General features: G+C 42.3%; 1 protein-coding gene across 3 annotated transcripts in view; it reads left to right on the top strand.

The window, feature by feature from the left end:
* The window catches only part of LOC117145456 (acetylcholine receptor subunit alpha-type acr-16), a 76,468-nt gene that overhangs the window by 29,674 nt on the left and 25,451 nt on the right, over nucleotides 1-21,343 (top strand). For all 3 annotated transcript variants that reach the window (XM_033311135.1, XM_033311128.1, XM_033311143.1), the window contains exons 2-3: nucleotides 15,031-15,170; nucleotides 15,435-15,479. In XM_033311135.1, coding sequence (XP_033167026.1) covers nucleotides 15,031-15,170; nucleotides 15,435-15,479 — 185 coding nt within the window. The remainder of the gene's footprint in view (nucleotides 1-15,030; nucleotides 15,171-15,434; nucleotides 15,480-21,343) is intronic.

Genomic DNA, 21,343 nt, shown 5'->3' with positions numbered 1-21,343 from the left:
CAATGGATCCATGTGCATCTATGGACGTATACTCCTTGGCTCGTAAAGCCTTACCTTTGGTCAGGTCCTTGCTCCCTTCGTGGAAGCAACTTGCAGCTGGAAGTGCAACTGCTGGTGGCAGCAACAAAGTTGCATAAACTTTGTTAACATATGGCCTTTACTTTTTCTCTGCTCAACCCAACTGTCACTCCCCTTTCCGCTCCATTTGTTTGTTTATTTGTTTGTGCTGCGATGGGGACAACTTTTAGCACTTTTACCACTTGCAACCAAGTGCAATCTGGCCCGGAGCCGCCTGTTTGCCTTGCCACATGTGTCAAGTATGGGGCATGGCAAAAGGCCAAAGCCAGGCGTCAACTGAATCAGCGTGACAATAATTATGAAGGCGGTAATCAAATTCACCGCCATCTCCAGCTGCAGTTCCACTTTAACATGCGCCGACTGGGGAAAGAACAAAAGGAAGTGGCAACAAAACCGCAACAGCAACTTGAGGCAAGTGGGCTGGTGGATGCTGCGCGGTGGTCTTAGCCCTCTGAAGAGCGGAAACAATGTCGAGCCGAAGAAAAAAGAAATTAAAACTTGAGCACTGTTAAATAAATAAGGCAAAAAGGAAAATTGTTTGCAGAGGGCACAGGAACAACTTTTCCGCCTTTCCATTACTTATACTCTTATGAGAGTTTAACGGCCGAAAAGGCAGAGATGCAATATAGAACTCAAAATCAGAGAAATTTTGAATTAAGCTATGAAATGTGTGTTGACTGATGTTTAACTGGCATAAATATAAATTTGTAGAATTTGTAAGACTTGTCCCTATTCGCATATTCATTTGCATATGAATGGAAAATATTTATCTTTATTTAAGCTGTTTCATGTTTTTTTATTTTTTATTTATACTTCATACATTTTCATTAATTCTCACGATCAACAATACTTTTTTCCTATGGCTCGCTGCTAGAAAATGATTTTCCAAAGCTTCTTTCATGGAAATTGAGTACTTCGCGTGTTGAGAGGAAAAACCCAACTATCCTGGCAGTCGTCAGTCAGGAGCAAAATTACTTCCGGCCCGCTTAATAGCATTAAACAAACAGCGTTGGGGGATTCTCATTCTATAGAATGGGAACGGATCGGTTGAGCCAAGATAGACAGACAGACAGGCAAGTTGGAAAGTTCTCCGTTTTGCCCCGCTTTTTTGGGATGCCGTCTTTGCCCCTCTTGGCCGCCAGTCAGTCGGTGGGGTTTAACCACAAACACGTTCACACATGAGCTGCAACTGGGTTTCACCATACCCCCTCCAAATCCTTTCTGCCATTTCAGCCGTAATTGCATTATTTTCATTAACAAAAGTTCAACTTGGGCGGCGCTTTTCGCACTCGTCACGCTGCCCAGGATGGCGATGGGTGGTAAAATGGGCAACTTTGCATTTCCGGGACAATAGTTATATTCCTCCTCTTATTCAGCTCCAGCTGCTATTATTTCTCTTTTACCTTTTACCTTTTTTTTGTTTTTTTTTTAACAGTTTTTACCAGTTTAACCCTCTTGAAGTGACGGCTGTAGCTGGCCATTGTGATCGGATGTGGGTACGTGCGCATAATAAACTTTAATTAAAATGCATAAAAGCGCGCCAGTAATGAAAACTGAAGTAGCTAGTGAAAGGGCAAGGTGTGCTGGTCGCCTTCCCGAATTAAAGTGATTCAAGCGACGGGCAATCAATTTAATTAAGAAAAATACCAGGTAATGTGCTGATATTATACTCCTGTCGAGTCTCGAACACGATACTCGATACTCAGTACTCGGAATCGCGTAGTGTTGGTAATTGGCATTGCCTTGGTAATGAGGTGCAAAAAACAAGAAATTAAGCGCAGAAAAAGCAGAAGAGAGGAAGATAATAATAGTGGTAAAGAAGTAAAAGTAAGTCGAAATAAGGCAAAAGGATGGAATTCAAAAGAAATTGGGGATCCAAGAAAGAATTTTATAGCTGAAAGTTACTTTAAGCTTCATTTGCATATTAAAAGTTACTTAATAGCTGTATATGGGCATATATAACATTAAAGGAACCTTTAAAGTTCCTTAAGAGCGCCACGTTTTTAAAACAATCAAAGTCATGGAATCCTAAATCCTTTAACAATACAATCGGCACATTTAGGTCTTGGCTTTACCCATTCATGTCCTGGGGCAACTCGTTCGTCTGACATTTTGACAGATTTGATGGCGCTTGAAGTTTGTGTCATTTGCCACCTTTGAGTAATCTGCAACTAAATTAGAAGCGCGGCCATCACAAAAGTTTTATCTGACAAATACATTTCAATTGTCGGCATGCCCCAGCCAGCCGGCTCTGATGATAAATGAAACTGAAAAGTTTAATGAACCACAGAAACAGTGGCAAAATGCCGACTGCCGTCGAGCATAATGAGCGTCCACTGTGTTGCGTATAAGGGTGTGGGTTTGGCAATTAAATTTTGCTTAGCTGCCACGCCCCCTAATTCACCATTCCGCCCCTGGGTACAACTCAATGCCCACGGAGTCAGTGCAGAAGTTGTCAAAATTAACAAAACGCGGGGCTTCTCATTAATCTCTGTCTCCCAGATGGGGAGCAAACTCAGTACGCTGGCCAGAATGAATGAATGAATGGCCAGTCCAGTGCACAATACTCATCTCTTCGTCATAAAAATGAAAAATATACTCGAAATGACAGCAAAAAGTTGTTGCGTCCCCCATCTCCGGCATTTTCCAAATGGCATCTGCTGCGTGTCTGTTTGTGGTAGTGTGCTGGGGAAAATGGGAAAATAGGAAAATTCGACGGGGCACTGGAGCTGTGCTCTGGAGAGTTAATCATTTTCCTGCAGTCATTTGTTTGATGGCCTTGCCTTGCCTTGTTTTATTTTATTTCGTATGCTTCGGTGTCATAAATGTGGCACTGCATGTGCTGGCAAAATGCGCATACGCAGCGTTGGCCATTATGAAGTAAAGTGGGTGTGTCACGCAGTAAGATCAAAACCAGATGCCGTTCCAAACCACAGCACAGTGCTTAGTTCAGAAACTAAAAATTACACTCACATGCATGAATGTTAAACCAGACGGGCTTCTAATAAAATGAAAATTGTATAATTTACTGTCAATTTAATTCCATCAAAACGTGCTATTTTTAGTTTTATTTATTGAAATTTTAAAAATCAAGTCAGCCAATTGGTTTAAAAAAATACTATACTATTTGGGAATATAAAAGCTGTTCAGTGGCTAATCAAAATATTATAAATTTTGTTTGTTTATTATGTTTCATATGTGCGCATTAAGTGCATCGCGGAAAATACAATCAAAGTTTTAAGAGAGCTCTTGCAAAAGCTATTATATGAGAAACAGAATCACTCCAAGTTCATTCGACTTTACGGGCATTAATAAACTAGAATATCGAAGACAGGTCATAAATTCCAGGATATTAGTTTGGGAATTTGTAGGAATTTCGAGCTGTCAGCAATTAAACGAAAATGCCTACGAAGTCCCGAACATTGTGTGCACATGGACTGCAATTAGTTAATTGGAATTAGGCCTACGTTCGACTCAAACTTGTGCTTGACCAGCACAGTGATGGCGACGTCGTTGTCCTCATTTTGGCACCGATCGGAGAAGGATTCAACAAATGGCCAGGAATGGAGCACTGGAGTACTGTTTACTCAATTATTTAGAGCGTGTCCTGGCCCATGCAGCTGGCCATGCATAAATAATGGCAAAGCCAGCCAGTGTGTCCCAAAACAGAAAACAATTGAGAGAATTCCCCACGTGCCGTCGTGCCATGTGTCGGCAATTGAAACTCAATTTAGTCAACTGGCAAAAACAATGGGGCCTGGCCTGGGGGGAATCTAAAAGAAAAATGAGCCAGCAAAATGCATTTTTACAATTTTCACGCCAATTGCCATAAAAGCTGTAAGTGAAATACTTAAATGCAGCCACCTCTGCTTCGCCGGGGACTAGGACTCTGTGATTCGCTCGACGCTCTACCAAGGATCCGCCACCTCCCACTTCGCCCCCTAAAAATGTCGCCCTCTCTGCGATTCGGTTTCCTGTTTCCTTTGCAGCTTCACCTACTTCCTGCCTGGCCTGGCAGTCGGCTCACGTTTTTGGGCAATGTGTCGCGACAATCAACAAGCCGCGCAAATGTTCCTGCTGCCATTTGGCTACCCAGCACGGAATGCGGGCTCCGAATGGTACTGAGATTGCCGGTTTTGCAGCCCAAATTCGACTGGGCACATTTAAGATGGTTTCCAGAGGATCGAGACCCCAAATAAATTGCCACGAAGTCTCTTAAATTAGATAGATAGATAGAAACACACTTCAAACAATGCATGATAAATCGCATATTTAACTAAAAACATAATTGAAAACGGTTATATGAAATATTGAGTTCATTTATGTTATTAAATCATTTTAATAGGTGTATTACTTTAAACATAAAGTTATACTTTAAAGTCTTAGCAACCCATCCATCAGTAACGAGCCTTTTAGCCCAGCCTGTTATCTTTTGGTACTGGGCATCCTTTAGTCCATCAGTGCGGCTCCTTAATCCTGCCCAGCTTTTGCGGTGAGTGGAATGGAACACCGGGTGCCGCCTGGATGGGCAATTAAACGCTTTGCCGGATGCGGAGGATGCGGCGAAACTTTAAACAAATAGCCTGAACAACGAGCACAACAACAACATCGACAAGAACAAGAACAACAATTAATGTGAATTTATTTTTCGGACTCATTTGGCGGTAATTGCCGAGCGTCAACGAGAGCAAACAGAATGAAAGCAATCGTATGCTGTGCGAGGGTTGCCCATAGAGTTCCGTCCATCGTCATATGCAAAGCTGCCACGAAGCGTTGAATAGCGCCTCGGGAAAAAAGTGGGTAGCTCGTAATTTCCCTAGAATTTCTGCCCACTTATTTACGATGAATTTTTGGACAGCCTACGCAGTGAAGGACCCCCCCATCCTTTTTTCACCCCTTCGGCCATTCCGGCAATCATTTAAGCTGTTTTACGATCTACAATTGTGTGGCTCCTGCTCGGCAACAACTGTAAATAACTTTGCTCATTTCAAACATTTATTGGTGACACAAACGGCCTGTAGGTCGGTATTTTGGTATTTCTGTTTCGATTTTCGGTTTCGAATGCTCACTGGGTCTTATGGCCGATTTTTACTTGTGTTAATTTCCTGTAACGTGGAAATTACCCCTGACAAATGAGATACTTTCGGCCTTACTCACAAGCAGAAGGACATAAAAAGCAGGCCACATAAAATATGATGAAGGGCACTTAAGGCGCCCGGACTCGATGACATCCATCAAATATTTAGGCACACAACATGCATAAATGGATGACACACTCACTCACACACACACATACATAGACGCGTACACCGGGGGGCGTAGGTGACACGCCCATTGTTTTCATAAATATTAAAGTGAGCAAACCTTTCGGGGCGACCTGTGTGCAAATCTTTGCAATTTCATTTGGCCCGGAACGACGCAAATTTATGGGTGAGAATGCAAAGTTTGTCGAAACATTTTCTTAGCCCACTTCTGGCGCTTGCTGCACTGCTGCTGGGCCATATAATTTATAGAAAATATATGCAATTTCAGCGCAGTTGCAACGCCACAAGGTGCCACAGTTGCATTCGAGCTGCCAATGGGGAAAGCGTAATTCAAATGAAGTTTCAACGGCCGGAAGTGGCAAATATATGCGGAATATTTTAACGAATTTAGAGCCAGCCTGGATTTTCTTTTCCAACTACAGCAGTTGTGAATTGGAAAGCCAGAAGTCAGCCTAATGTTGCCACATTTCCAGTGACGAACCACTGTGCCACATCGAGCAATTCATCTCAGATTTGTGGCATGCAGCGCAGAGAGTGCAATTGAAAGCGCTGCGGCAGCGTCATTAATCAAGTTGCAACTACGAAAGCGATTTTCCCCGCACCCAGAAAACTGCACTCTTCCATCCCGAGGAATCTGTTCGCAATTTGGATGAGCAGACAAATGACTGGGAAGATTGCCATGCGAATGATCTGGCCCAATGAAATATGATTTGAAGGCGTTAAGCTGTCAGCCGCAAAAGTTAGATTTACTACCTGTTTCCGTGTGTCCCTATACACCATCACACACACACACACAAACGACTTTTGTGGTCGGAGGCCATGGAAAATTTATTCGCACTGCGGAATGAAAATGCCAAATTTCGCTTCAAGAACACGACGCACAGGAATTTACAGAGTACTGCACATTTATTGCCTCCCAACTGAGTTGTGTTCTCTAAACGAGAACAATTCTCGGATTTAAGCTACCAACTACTACTTACTCGAGTGACCTCCAAAAATATGCCACACAATTGTTACACACAGCTTGCTTTTTCCTCGGTGGGGAGGGGGAGGTTGGGAAAAGCGATTCCATTCATGAAAATTTTTACACAAAATTACATTTGCCGGGCCCCACGGCTAACTAACTGGCAGTCGAAAAGTCGAGCCAACCCGACCGACCAAAAGGCAGGCATTTTCCGTAAATTACTCGGACAAATTCCACCATTTGCCCCGCCCACCCGCACATGGGCGTAGTCCAAAGGTCGGGTGGTAGAAACTTGTTCAAAGACCTACAATATCAATGAATCCTTGATGCTAACTTTACGACCCCCACATGTAACTAACCATTTCGCCATTGCGTGTGTGTTTAATTTGCGTTGTCTTCTCATTAATAATGAAAGGCTCCTTTTCGTTAGAGCAACCAACAGCAGCATCAGATTTCCCAACTATGGTTGCGCCCATCTCAACAAAACAAAAAGAAAAGGACATCCATGGGGAGGAAACTCCATTTTGCACACATGGTTACAACCGCTTTGGCATACAAATTCAAATTTAATCTGTGTCGGTTTGCTGGGATTTCCCCATTTGTACCAGATTATAATCTCTTCCTTTCCGAAAATAAAAAGGAGTGCTTGCAGGTGCTATCTTTTGTTCTATCGCGATGGTGGGGGCACTTTCTCATTTCACTCGGGTTGAAAGGACTCGCGTGGGTCTAACGTTAATGAGTTGCCTAGTGCGTAGTGCCTGGTTGTTAAGAGGATGCGATGGAGGGCACTGATGAGGTTGATGATGATGATAATGGCGATGTGGAACTGAACGAACATGAATGGGGCACAAATTGTGCTCAATTGGATGTGATTGGGTTTGCCCCGTGCTCGTATTGCTTTGACTATGTCTTCAATGCCCGGCCCATTCAACAGATTTCCACTTAAACGACCTTAAAAAAAAGCTTGGCAAAAGGCTGAAGGACTTTAATTAAAGTGTAAAAATTTTAGGTAAGCCAATTGGAAAAACCGGAAAATTAATTAAAATTTAATCGGATCGGGGATCTATGCGCTAATCCCACAGTTTATTAGCTAATCGTATTTGCAATTTATAAACACATTTGCACTATTTTTTTTGGTTGTTTTAAATGTGCTTTATTAAAAAATATTCAATTTTACACTACACTCAAGAAGGACTCTCTGGCTATAAATTTAAAGAAAAAGAACTCTTTCGTACAATAGCATATAGATTTCAGCTCACTTATCTATTCTACAGAATAGCTGAATAAAGTTTCACATCAAAGAGCCATTCAACCGTGGTAGCAAAACTAAAGTGAAATCAATTTCCAGCATTACTGACATTCCAAGACCCACACAAAGACACCTACATATATGCGTATATATATGTAAATACCCATTTTGCGACTCTCTCTCCAGGATCTTTTTAGTAAATTTATAGACCTTCTCGTTGACTCCTAACATATGCATAATTTTTCAAGAGCATCGTCGTCGCATTGGTGCCGGGCCATAAAATGGAATCTCCGAGTGCTTTTAATTTGTCCTACCAAATGTAAGGACTAGACAGGACCTCCCACCCACGTACACACACACATATACACATCTCGTTACTTAGCGCACATTTAATTTTGTTACGCACACACACAAGCACAGCAGCACTGCGTGAAAGCGGAGAAAGCGAGAGTGCGAGTGGGAAAGGGAAATGGAAAAGGAAAAAGGATAGCTAGGGCGCACCAGAAAACTATGTAGCAATTTATAACTTTTCCCAGCCGAGTAGCAGTTTCCCCTCGACGAGGGGATGGCGGGGCAGCCCCTTTGGCAAACGATAATGAGACTTCGTGCCAAATTATTTAAGAGTTGAACGCGGAGGAGAGCAGTGTAGGAAAACACAAAAGTAAATCAAAAATTTCCGGAAACCCGGAATGCGATTAATAAAAGTGTAGCACTTAGCCAGATTAGGCACTGCACAATGGCGTAACAATTGTTAATTAGCATTCGCTTACACAGCGGGGAAAATTTAAAAGTAAATTTGCCCATTAAATTAACTTAAAATGCCTGGTGGTTGTGGTTGGGGTGTTGTGCAATTGCCAGCTGAAAATTTAAATTATTTTGCACATTAAATTCTGCGGTTACCACGCAGCTGAATTAATAGCCAAGTCGCCAAGGCTCCAACATCATCGTCGTCGGCGGCTTTGGCGCTGAAATTGAATTTGCCAGCGACTGAGCCGCAAACGCTGAAACCGCGATCAAAATCTAGCCACGCATACAGTCGCACGAATTCATAAAGGAAGCACGACGCACCACCGGCTGGCACAACCCCTCGCAGGACATCTACATCCTGGCGCTTTTGCCCTGTCTATTGGAGCGATTTCAAAAATCTGCACGAGCACGAGTGGGGAGAGCTGGAAAATTCATTTGAAATGCGCAAAGTGTTTTGCGTAGTCACACAGTACAGTTCTCACATTCATACACGGCTTTTGGTAACTTGCTACGGGGTTTAAGCCTTATAAATTAGCGGTTAGATTGTGCGTCATAAATCGTGCGATTAATTTTAAAGTGCCTGTGCGGCTGCTGTTTGTTTTTCGAAGAGGAGTCCCTTCATCTGCACATCCTTGATTTCTAGCACCGAGAATTGTGATGGTTTAAGCCGCTGACCAGGGTTGACACCTCTTGCCGAACCATGGGATTAATTCGTAATTCACAAGTTGTATCTCTAATTAAAAATTATGCCTGGCAAATGGAACAAAAACTATAACACAAAACATTCAGTTTCATAAAGGGAAAATCTCACATTCAGTTGGAAAAATAACGCATTGCATTTGGTTTTTTATATGTGTATACCCTTTTTGTTTATTTTTAAACTTCTTGTTTTGTTTCGAACCACGAATTAACAAAAGTTTCCTAAACAAAAGTTAAAATGAATAAGCAAATGTAGCAGTTATAAATGCATTTTTTCCAACTTTAGTTAGCAATCCCTTCCAACACAATTGTCGAATAAAACTCAGCATTTTCCATTTAAGACTTCCTGGCCGATGAGAAGTCACTAACTCCGGGAAATCCTCTTGAAAAAAAGGCTGCCTACCTTTTTACCCGCACCAAACCAGCAGCATCCCCTCGAAATTTATGTATCTAATTAAAATGGAAGTCGGGGGCGGAAAAAAGTCGAGGGTCCTGAATCGAAAGAAAGGAAAAAGAGGCCTGTGTACTATATGCTAAGCGCTTCGCCTAACTTCGTTTCGCATAAATTTCAGCGAGATACCCAGTGGGGATGGGCACGCATTATGTTTGTTTATGCTCGAGAGCTGCATTTTTATGTCCTGTCGGCGAGTTGGGGATGCGGAGCCATGGACTACAACTGCGGCCACTCCATCAGTCGACGCAGTCGGTTGGGTGGAGACCCAACCAGTACACTGCACTACACAACAGCGGGATGTCCGCACTCAACTAGGCTGAATGGTCCAAAAGCTAGTGGTTCGCTACAGTGGTCGAAAATCGCTTTTGCTGCGGCTGATGAACCATGAAATCTGTGAAATTTCCAGCCGGTTTCAGATGAATTCCGTTCGACGTGCATCCTAGTCGATGAAAGCCACATTTTTGCTCCTTTTGCCTGGCCACATTTGTTGCCAGATTCGGTCTCTTCGAAACGCTCGACTTTGAGGAAAAGCGGCAATCCTTAGTACATTGGAACAATTCGAGGCCACGGTGAAAGTCGGATTGAGAAGCTTCAACATTGCGAATGCGATGACGGACCACGATATTTCACTTCTCTGTAGTCCACAAATCAAAGACAGTGTCATAGGTCAAAGTGGAGGCTGAATTGAGCCATAAGTCTTGGCCTAGAACAATTCCACTTATTTTGCCTTTAAAAATTGCTTTTGCTTCTGTTTAACTTAATAATCCAATAAGAAGAGCAGAATATTTTCTTTCTTTGAAAATTTCTTAAGACCCATATACATTTCAAAATGTATTATCTTTTCCAAATAAGTATATGAAACCATTTGAAATATATGTATATATATATATGTAATATATGTAATAGTTGTTCTGCATCCACTGTGCTGGAAAACTCTCTCCCAGCTCTGGCTGCTTGCCTTTTAGCTTAGCAGTTTGCTGCTGGCGATGCTTTTTAATAAAATTAGCTCCGACATTGGATGCTTGTTTATGCAGCAGCCGCCTAGCAAGGGGGTTGGAGTGGGTGCTGGAACTCCACTCCGCCTGCTCCACCCACTCCCATGGCGACCCGACGACCCTCGTGATGCACAACCCTGGGTGAATGTGAGTGTGGGAGCTCATGTGTGTGTGTGTGTGTGTGTGTGGATGCCTGTACTTGACTGCTTATTATGCATGAATTTCAAATGAAGTCGCGAACGTGACACAAACATGCTGCATGGCGATGCGGCATGCCCTTTTGCCGACCAACTTGCCACCCAACCATCCATCCACCCACAGCAGCCCACAAAAATTTACACATTCGCATTGCGATATGCATTTAATATGAGAGAGCGAATCGTGGGGCATGGACTGGCTGGCTGGCTATCCAGTTGGGATTCGTTCTCAAAATGCCCGAAAAATTGAAAAACACATCAAGCTCATTGAGCGCTAAATGGGAATAGGTCTTAATATGCGGAAATGGCGATGAAGATGGTCGAAATGTTATGCGTAATGAAATTGGGGCTCTTTTTGGGTGTTGATTTTTTACGGCTCTTAAGTGGGCAAGGCCAGGAATCGCAATACCAATTGAAATTCCGTTGATCTGATCTCCAGCTTTTGGCTCAGAAGCAACAAAAAGAGAGATGTTCGCTTGGCGGAAAGAGAGACCTCATTATGCTAGAGTAAACTTCGTTGTAAGCCATTTTCTGTTGGCAATTAAACACTCCAGCATCTTGGCATCCTTCCAGGATGTCAGCATGTTGATAATGCACTCGCTAAGAAGGCGTTTACATTTATTTTCCCGCCTTAATGATATGCAAATACATATAAACAAAGACTGCGAAAGTTAATTGCCCTGCCTTCGTTGTTGCTGTTGTTGATTTCGTTTCTGCCGCCGGGCTGGCTATTAACATTTAATTAAACGCCTTTCGCCGTCAAAAGAGCGAAAAAGGCGACATAATTACAAGCCAGTTACACACATTTTTTTAAGCGAATTTCCGTTCAAAACTCGCTGGCAGTGCCAAATCTCTTCGAGAAGAATCTCTTCCTTCGGCTGGCCAACATTATTGTTTAATTGCAATTAGTGCCGGGCAGGCAGCGTCTCCAAAGCGATAATAACGAGCCGTGTTTCAGTTCATGCATAATGCAAAGGCCGAGCGTGGCCCACACATTGCAATTAAGTCGCGAAAGGCGGCATGCACTGGGAGAAAAAGTGGAGTGGGTAAACCAAATATGGCATGCTCATAACACTAGAATGATTAGTGAATGAATATTTTAAAAATTGAAAATATCTCATAATTCTAAAACCGAATATTGCTAGATACACATACAACTACATGGCAGCTCTTTGAGAAATGAAGTTAGTTTTTCGCCCAGTGCATCTTCCATTGTGACTGATTTGGTTGTTGTTGTTGCCTTTGTTGCTGCTGCCTGCGATGCTGTCGAAAGTATCTCTTTGGCAGCCAAGTCGAGTCGGGCCTTGAAGTGTGTGTTGCCACTTGAGTTCTCCAGCTGCTACTTCTCGCAGCTCTTGCCATCCACTTCCACTACCAGCTCTCCTCCGCCTGCTCCCCATCCACTTCCATTTCCACTTCCACTTCCACTTCCTCCGCATTTGGCCCTCGTTCACTTCTTGGCAGGAGAGTGCCTGAGTTGCCTTGAGGATGTGTTAGATTATTTTTATGTGCTTATTTTCGCATGCCTAAGTAGTTAGTTTAATAAATTGCATTGCTTAGGTAAGCGCCGTTGAGCGGCAGACTGCCTGACTGGCTGGCTTGAACAACAATTGACGGATTTTCAGCATTTGAATTGCTAAACATTTGCAAAACTTTTCCCGAGCCTTATTGAATAAGTTGATCAGCTTGTCCCGTCGACTGTGGTTGCTGTCTGTCAGCAAAACGAGCTCATTTTCGCCTTCTGACCACAAGAACGAAGCAATCGCAGCACGCTTCTGGTGCACTTGATGTTGAATTACCCACAGAAATCACGTATACGCCACAGTGGCGCAGTTGCGCAGCGCACAAGGAGCACACAATGCATCACAATAGTAATTAACAATTTACCAAAAACCCACCCACACAATGGCCAAAAGAGTTTCTGTGTGATGTATTTTGCGCCCTTCCGCTGCCTTTGCCAGAGTGCTACCCATTTGCACCAAGGTTAAAGTACCTGCTCGTAAATTTTTAAAAAACAACTGAAAGCGAGCAGAGCGAATCCAAACGATTCAGTGGAAAGTGGGGGCAAGCAACAAAAAAAAAAAAAAAGAAAGCACTCTGCATTCAAGGTGCCAAATGCGAAACGACTGAAATTGTCGCCAAACAAAAGGAGCTGCCCACGACGAAGACCAAATTAAATAGTTTTAAATCATGCAAACGACGACCCCAGAGACAAAAGCGCCAGGGAAGCCCGGGGAAATGGGGTGGAGTGGTGGCAAAGGCAACAATGGTGGGCGGGGGCAATCAAATGTCAACTTAGTGCAAGGACAACTGCAGCTGGAGAAGTTGTAACCGACGCTCAAGGCCAAATTGATCAGGCCCGAGAGCCAGCGAGCTAGTGAAACTGGGTCAACACACCGCACAAATAAGTTCGCAGTAACTCACCCACACAGCGAAGAGCACACACACGCACACATACAAACACACTGCTCCTAGAAGTATGCAGTGTATGGCAGATTAATTTTGGCGTCCTTCAAGGAATTGTTCGAGCTCATACTTCATTCAATTAAATCGAAATTCGGTTTCAATTATGCCTGATTTGAGCCAAAGCCCTGGATATGAAGTTCTTCAACAATTAGATGTAAAATGTGATGAGATATTTAATAAGGTGATTTCATTTAAGAATAATAGAACGATGGATCAATTTTAATTAAGCGATATGCTCAATGTCATCATATAGCAAAGATACAAGATTCTTATGCTGGTGGTTACTTGCAGCTTGTTTTTGGATAAAACTAAATTTCATAAGTTCAGAGGGCTGTAATTTATTATACTTAAACAATATTTAAGGTGTTGATTGTAGTACTTTCTTATACTATATACACCTAGAACTGGTGTTAAGTGCAGCCGACAAGCGACTTAGTTGCTTATCAGTGTCACTTGTCGCCAGAACAAAGGACATTTTGGAGCTCGTCCTTCATTGTCGCACACTTGCATCCCATAACGTTTACATGAGTTCCCATTTCCCGCCCGCCTGTTGGCTGCACTGCACCTGGTTTCGCCTCTGCTCCTGCATATTAATGCTCATGTAATAAACACATTCGCTCACCTTGACAGCCTGTGGGTTTGGTCAGTACGCCAGTTCGTCATTGGTCGGCGGTCAGTTCCAAGTGGTTGCCCTGCCATGCCAAATTCATGGCCTGCTCCTCCTGTGATGCTGATTTCGATTCTGATTCGGATTCGGATTCAGCTCCTGTCCCGATTGCATAATTTAAACGAAATTCCGACATGGATTCGATTGCCACCATGAATGCGAGCAGCTTGGACCAGGGCCAAAAACCACTGCTGCTCCGGACTGAAGGATGGAGGAGACCCGATGCATTCATGAATGAGTTGACACACTGTTGGGCTCAAATTTTGCGGATGGCCTGCCAATATTTGTCCCCTGGCCCAACTGGTCACACCTCTTGTTGCTGTCTTTTCGCCTCTAATGGCGTGCAAATAGTTTTCACAATTGAGTTGTCAATTTATCAGCACTCCTGCGAGGCGAAACATCGCCAGCTTCGCTAGCTTCGCCAAACTTTTTGTCGCTCATCTCAAATATTTGCCATTGCCCATTTTACGGTTTGTTTTAGCACAATGTACCACCAGGTTCTAGGACACTTCCTTCCGTCTCATGGCCCACCTACATTCTCCGCATTCGAGTGGAGTAGCTCTTACACAGTGGCACTTAATGACATTTTATGGCTGCCACCTAGGCCAGTCCAAAAACCAGAGAATTGCGGGGTGGTCTGGCCAAATTGTGTGGGAGCCAAAGCCATTTTCCGGAGGCCAGGAAAGCAACTTTGTAGAAGCACCGGGCTGGAAATATAATGCAAGGTCTTGGGCTTAAATATTCGTATCCGATGGGCTTTATTTCATTTGCTAAAGTTGGAAGTATTGAAATCAATTGAGCATTTAGTTGATTTTACATAAAGCAAATAAATGGTGAAAAAAATCTGCTAATAGAGTCTTAGAGAAAAAAGAGCTTTGTGAAAATGAGCGCATTAACTACTACAATTGAAAGGCTTTCTCGCTGGCGCATTAAATGCATTTAACTGGCCGCCACAGCAAAATGCGAAAATTGGTTTCATTCAGAGTTGCGATATGATTTCGACCCATTAATTGGTCGCCCACAAACTCATCACGCTGCCAGAGAACATGCCATTTTTATAATGGTTTTTGTTCGTAATGAGGCAACGCAACTGCTCCGTCGACCAACTGCCAATAAGTGAGCCCGGTTATTAGTTTAATTTGGCAGAATTTGGCCATAAATCAGCGTCGAACATGATCGCCCCCCACTTAATTGCCACACGCTTTCCATTAATTTTTCGCCCATTTTGTTTCCCATTTCACTCCTTGCAGAAAGCTGTCAAGGACCCCATGAAAAGCGCCTGCTGAACCACCTGCTGTCCACCTACAACACGCTGGAGCGACCCGTGGCCAACGAATCGGAGCCCCTGGAGGTCAAGTTCGGACTGACGCTGCAGCAGATCATCGACGTGGTAAGTGGTCGCCGGGGATGGACCTAATCCCTTTGGCCTTTGGCCTTTGGTCCAGCTAACATTTTCGAAAAGCATCAAAAAATAAGCAAGAATAACTGAGAGTAATCAGACGTGTGCCCCTGGCTGTCGGATCTGCATCCGAATCGAAACAATTGTTGAAAACAGATTGAATTGAATTGAAATGAATTGAATCGAATCGATGCATAGGACTTATGTAACGTGAACAGGCAAAGAATTAACACTTATTGATTGCGTCTCTTATAGGATGAAAAGAATCAGATTCTGACCACAAATGCGTGGTTAAATTTGGTAAGTGACATGTACCCGTCGTTTTTGTGACAACACAATATCACAACTATTCTTTTGTGATTGTGACTTACAGTTTGCGTTTTTTGTTTGCTTTTTGAGGTTTCCGTTTTGCCAGGCGAAAAGCGACACATTTTTATATAACTTGTTCCAACACCAAAACCACAAGTTTTTTTTTTCGTTTCGTTTTCTCTGAATTTGTTTTTGGCATTCAATAATTATTGCCCCACAGGGGCTTCTTTATCAATAAATAAATACATATTTGCATATGTGTTGTCCCAATATGTCTGTGTGTGCGTCTGCGTGCGTGTGTGTGTGTGCGTGTATATGTGTGAGTGTGAAAGCCTGAACATTTTTACTTTTGTTTGTTCTTTTGACATTTTATTTACCATTTAAACACATTTCAATTAAACGAACGTTAAAAATACAGCACAAATAAAATCCAATTATAAAGCGAAAATGTTTTTAAATAACTGGAAAGGCTTTGAAGACGATTTGGTGGCAGAGCCTCCTTGGCTTGATATCCTTTTTTTTCCAGCCATTAAAAAATACTTTATGCTAGCTGCGCTAGTCCTTTTGGCTTATCCGAAACTTCTGATTTACACAAATTTCACTTGAAATGGACGTGATGGAGGGGAAATAGCCTTCTACTGGACAAGGGATGGCCGAAATGGCATTGCTAAATTGGCAGAAAGGCCGGGCAGACCATAAACATAAACAAATAAATCAAAACAAGCGACCCAAGAGGACATAAATAAAATTTATATTTGTAAAGCGACAGCCATTTTTTTTTTTTTTTGCTGCGCATTGTTTGTGCCCGGTCTCACCTGAAAACTCGAATTGCAATCGTTTTGGCCAGAACCATAAAGCGAAAACCATCCAACGAGCTGCAGACAGGAAACCCTTTTCAAAAAAAATTAATAGCACAACCCCAACCTTCCAGCCATATATATATATGGCGTATATGTTTGTATGTAGATACATATGTCCAGAGGCGGATTTATGATTGCCCGTCAATTTTCAATTTCCTTCGAAAAAACACAGCTTTTTCCGCCTAACAACTTTTGTAACCAACTAATTGTCGTTCCATTTATGAAATGCGAACGCAAACTTTAAGCTGCATCGCAGCGTTTTCAATTAATTGCCTTTTATGAAAACAGTTTTTGTTGATCAGCCACGTGTTTAGTTGCTTTTATTTCGTCGTGTTTGGTTTTGTGTGATTTACATGCTCTCGTACATATTGATACATTTTCGATTTTCGATTTTGTTATAATTATTTTGTAACTTTTTTGCATACATTCTGTTGTTTTCTATTTGTGCAAACGTGAAATGACAACATTTTATGCATTATTCAACGAAAACGTGCGGCATGCCGTGTGAACAAATGTGCTTAGTCGGGAAATTCTATGTCCGATGGCCACAGTTGCCATTGCTAACCCTCCATAAATCCCAATTAAAGTAGAATTCTAGGGGGAATGGATAATCACAGTCGAGTGCCAAGGGAATCCGAATCCATGCAATTTAATTGATGCAAACGCCTAGTTTGCAAGTCAGTTTTAAGCCAACAACTAAATGAGAAACACTCGTTTGGTAAATCACAAATGTGGCATGGATATGCGTAACCCCTTCCAGTGGAAAGTAACCTTCGACCCCAATTAGTATGCTCCATTAAGTGCATTAATCGATTGACAAAATGATTTACAAGACTATTACCGTTAGCCACCCATACACCGCCCGATTTCAATTATGTTTTACTTGCATTTAAGTCGCCATCGTTGTGTTTGTATGCGTGTGTGATTGAGAGCTAGTGTACATGTGTTTTTTACGGATTATGTTTGATATACGTACATATACTTACCATATATTTTTGCTGGGTACATGTCATAAAGCGTTCTCTGATTATACATATCTGAGTAAAAGGCAAAAGCTGCAATTAAAACGCAACCAAAAACAAATACAAAACAAAAACCAAAAAACCAAAAAACAAGCAACAAGAACTAAAGTCGTGTCTTGCATGTTGTTTAAACGAAGTGCATTTAAAAAGTGAAAGATAAACTGCAAATTCCAGCTCGGTGTATTCTTTGTATCTATATCTATACGTATAAATATATATATATATAATGGCATATAAATGTATCTGCATATTGCGCAACACAACTAACAACCTAAACAGCCAAACCTACTAAAAACCAAAAGATATCGATGAAGTTATGACTTTAATCTGCTCGCCCCCGCCGCCCTCCCTCTCAACCCTCCGCACATCCTCACGAATAAATTATACAATTAAAGCCAGGACATCTATGCGCTGGCAAACCAAATGCATTTTAATTTACACGATTAAATATGTATGATATAATTTGATTTATGCACTCGCCATTCGGACAGATTGATGGGATGGAATGGGATTGGGCGGGGAAGGGATCAAATTAAAGGGAATTGAAACCGCATCGCTTTGATTTTCAGTGGCATAAATTATAAATCGATCCGAATGGAGATTTATGAATTCGCCAGCCCTGACATTTTCAGCGGCTCCTGGTCACAGTTTGCGCAATTACTCAAATTGCAGCTACCGATAATGAATGTCCTTCGAAAATTCCCCCTGATTTTGGGGATTACGTACAGCCCAAAAGTGACAATTGGCAAAGTTTTGCAATTGCCGTCAAGCATCTAGAGGTCACCACGTAGTCGTGGCTAACCAAAGGTTACTCCTTCAGCATGTCCTCGTTCCTCCTTTCGTCCTGCTGATTTCCATCTAGCTGATGATGATGATAATGATGATGATAGCCCGTCATGACAGCCAGTTGCAACCGAATGCCACTGAGCTGGAGGAACAGGACGAAAGGTCAGGTCGAAGGCTCCTTGGGCACGACATTAAAATGCACATTGTGGTTGGGCCAACGGCCACCATCAGCATGCAAGTTAAGAAAAATAAAGTCATTAGCATTTTTCGGCTAACACCAAAGCACCACAGCATCACTTTCAGTGGATGTAACCTCTCGTCTAATGACTTGCCAGGTTGCAGCCACCACAAAGCCCCCCAAATGACTGGGGCTTTAGAAATATGTGTCAAAAGGAAATGGCCAAAGGCCACCCACTCTAGCGCTTACCCCAACTTCCTAAAAAAACGGATGAGAACACTGCAAATTTGCGAGGGTGTGAAGCGAACAAGCTTTTGATGGTGTTTAATCTGTTGTTCTGGGCGTGGCTCAAGCCAAAAGCCAGAAATCGAAGTCTAATGCACATTATTTGGCAATCTGTGTCGAAAGTTCGGCTTTTTTTCCAAAGTATCTTTTATCTGAAGAGGAAACATTCAGTTAATAGCTAGCAAAAAGTAATGAAGATTAAGTTAACGATTGGATTGAAAAGTTTGCCTCGTTAAGACACCAACAAAAGCCATTCAAGCTGTTAGGTAATTGTTTTAGCTTGACAATAGAGTTCAAGTTTTTATGCATTAAATAAATTGTTTAGCTGTGGCATTTCAATGTAAATACTTTATTTAAAGATAGGTAACAGAGTTAAATCCTTGAATGCGCTTAAACTGAACTCCAAAATATTCGGTGTAATCTAGCCATTATGAGTCGCAGTCAACGACTTTGGCTCAAAAGGGCAAAGATGAAAAGTTAAGCTGGTGTCGAATCTATTAGCGTCATCCATTGATACTTTGCAAGCACGCCTGGAATCCATTATAAACATACTTTCGCCCAAATTGTGGCCCGCGAGTATCAGCCAGAGTTCGACAAAGTCATTTGGCAGCGTTGTACAAACTGCCTCGTTCACTTATCACCCACTCATTTGTCTCGCCTCGAAAAACACACACACTTGAGCACTTTGAGTGCTGCCAAGGCCAACAAACTTCGTCCTTGAGCCCCCGTTTGGTGTTAGTCTACTCTCGTTTTTGGCTCATGTGCATAACCCATTTGTAAGGCAAACAGTGAAGCCAGCAACAAAGTTTGCACAAAAACATTCATTCATCACGGGAGTGCGAGATCCTGGGCTGAATCCTGGATATATCCCCGAATCGAGTGCCCGTGGCCAGAGTCTGAAAATCTGAAATCTGGATTGTTGCCACTACAGACGACAACGGCAATTGTTGGCTCATTAGAAACTCATTTAAAAACAATTTGGCACGTTAATGCAAAATAAATCTATAAGCTTATGCAGCCACGTACATAAATGCTGGAGTATCTGTGTCTGGGGAAAGCGAACGCTTAATGCTTAATGCAGATGTGGAGTCTGCTGCAAATGGGGCTTTAAGTTTGCCACCAAAGTGTCATTAGTATGCGTCAATGTCAGGGGCTCACATCCCGACATTCTCGCCCCCTCGACTCCTCGCATCCTCGCATCCCGGTTGTCATAAACATGAAATTTGCACAAAACCGCCATTTTTATAAGGTGTCAACGGCACAAATTCAACTCATACCCATACCCATACCCATATCCATATCCATACCATGCTCACATATTCAAATGTTGCCTTGGTGTTGTTGTGGCATTTGACGTGAAGAGGAAGTGCCTGCATATTGGCTTAAACGAAAACGCCAACCGAGTGGGGGAGCTCTTTCGCGATTCAGAAATCATCCAGGTCACCAGAGCAAACTCATGTCCAAGGATGCGGCTGTGCCCACCCTCCTGCATATCATTAAGTTTCCCCTTCCATCACCAAACTGCTGTATTTTTTAATGGCCCAAGTCGTTACTGCAGCTGCTACCAAATTCAACCGCATCCTTTTTTTGGGTTTTCCACCTTTTTTTTGGGTGTTGTTTTCTCCATTTTTTTTTTTTTTTGCATTTTGCGGCTGTGGGTTGTAACCATTTTTGTTCTTTAACCCAGCAAGTTATTAATGACAGTCACCTTAGAGGGGGCTTTCACATGCAGATCTGCCGGATTCGTTGAGCTGTTCATCTGCATTTCAAACGGCACCGGTAGAAAGGACGCCTTGAATCCATCGCGCCATTCTCATCCGCTGGGATTGGACTAGACTGTTTGGATAGTTGGCGGTCGAGTGACTGACAATGCGCCAGCATGAAATATCTTTAATTAAAATTTTGTATAAAGATAAATGGGTTTTGATACCTAGTTCAAAGTTTTTATTGCCAACCCACACTGCCGCCCGAATGGCGGAGCAGTTGAATGGAAATGTATAAGTATACACATACATATTCCACCCAGTTAGGCGGGATTCCAATGTAAATTGGCGCAATGAACAAAGGATCTGAAGGCCGACCGACCAGCAGATTAAATTTGTACGGGGCAGAGATTCGGATTTGGATTCGGATTGAGATTGAGATTAGGCTTCAAGGCGAACGGCTCAAAGCTGCTCTGGGCCAACAAAGTTTTTGATAGCATTCCATTTGGCTTATTCGGTACGTTTCGTTGCAAATTGAGTGATGATGGGAGATTGAGGCGAGTAAACTGCAACAGCACCAAGGAGAGCGATGAATGTGCTCCGATTAAAACTCAAGAACCAAGTCTAATTTACGGAAACTAAAGCAGATTAAAGTCACACTTCATCGCGTGCAGAGCTAGTGGAGATTAAACTAAAAAACATCAAAAAAAATCGTATTCATAAACGTCATAAAAAAAGATGCTATAAATAAAAGAAAAAGTAGAAAAAAGCTCAAAAAGAAAGAACAAACCTCCTTATAAAACTCATAAAACAAATGTATAAACCAAAACTTTCTTTTACCATGCTCTGCTCTTTTTAAACTTTTGACTTAAATTAACTTTTTGGCTTTCCTTGCGTCTTACTTACTATTGTTGTTTTGTCTTGCGTTGAACTTGATTTCATTCACTTTTGTTTTTTGGCGTTAACAACAAAACAACCAAAATTCGTTCCAAATGCGTTTGTAGGACGAGAAGAATCAGCT

The sequence above is a fragment of the Drosophila mauritiana genome, chromosome 2L (genome assembly GCF_004382145.1).
Source record: "Drosophila mauritiana strain mau12 chromosome 2L, ASM438214v1, whole genome shotgun sequence".
In the NCBI taxonomy this organism is placed as follows: Eukaryota; Metazoa; Arthropoda; class Insecta; order Diptera; family Drosophilidae; genus Drosophila; species Drosophila mauritiana.
Note: the sequence above shows the minus strand (reverse complement) of the source record. Positions and strands in the feature narration are given on the sequence as shown.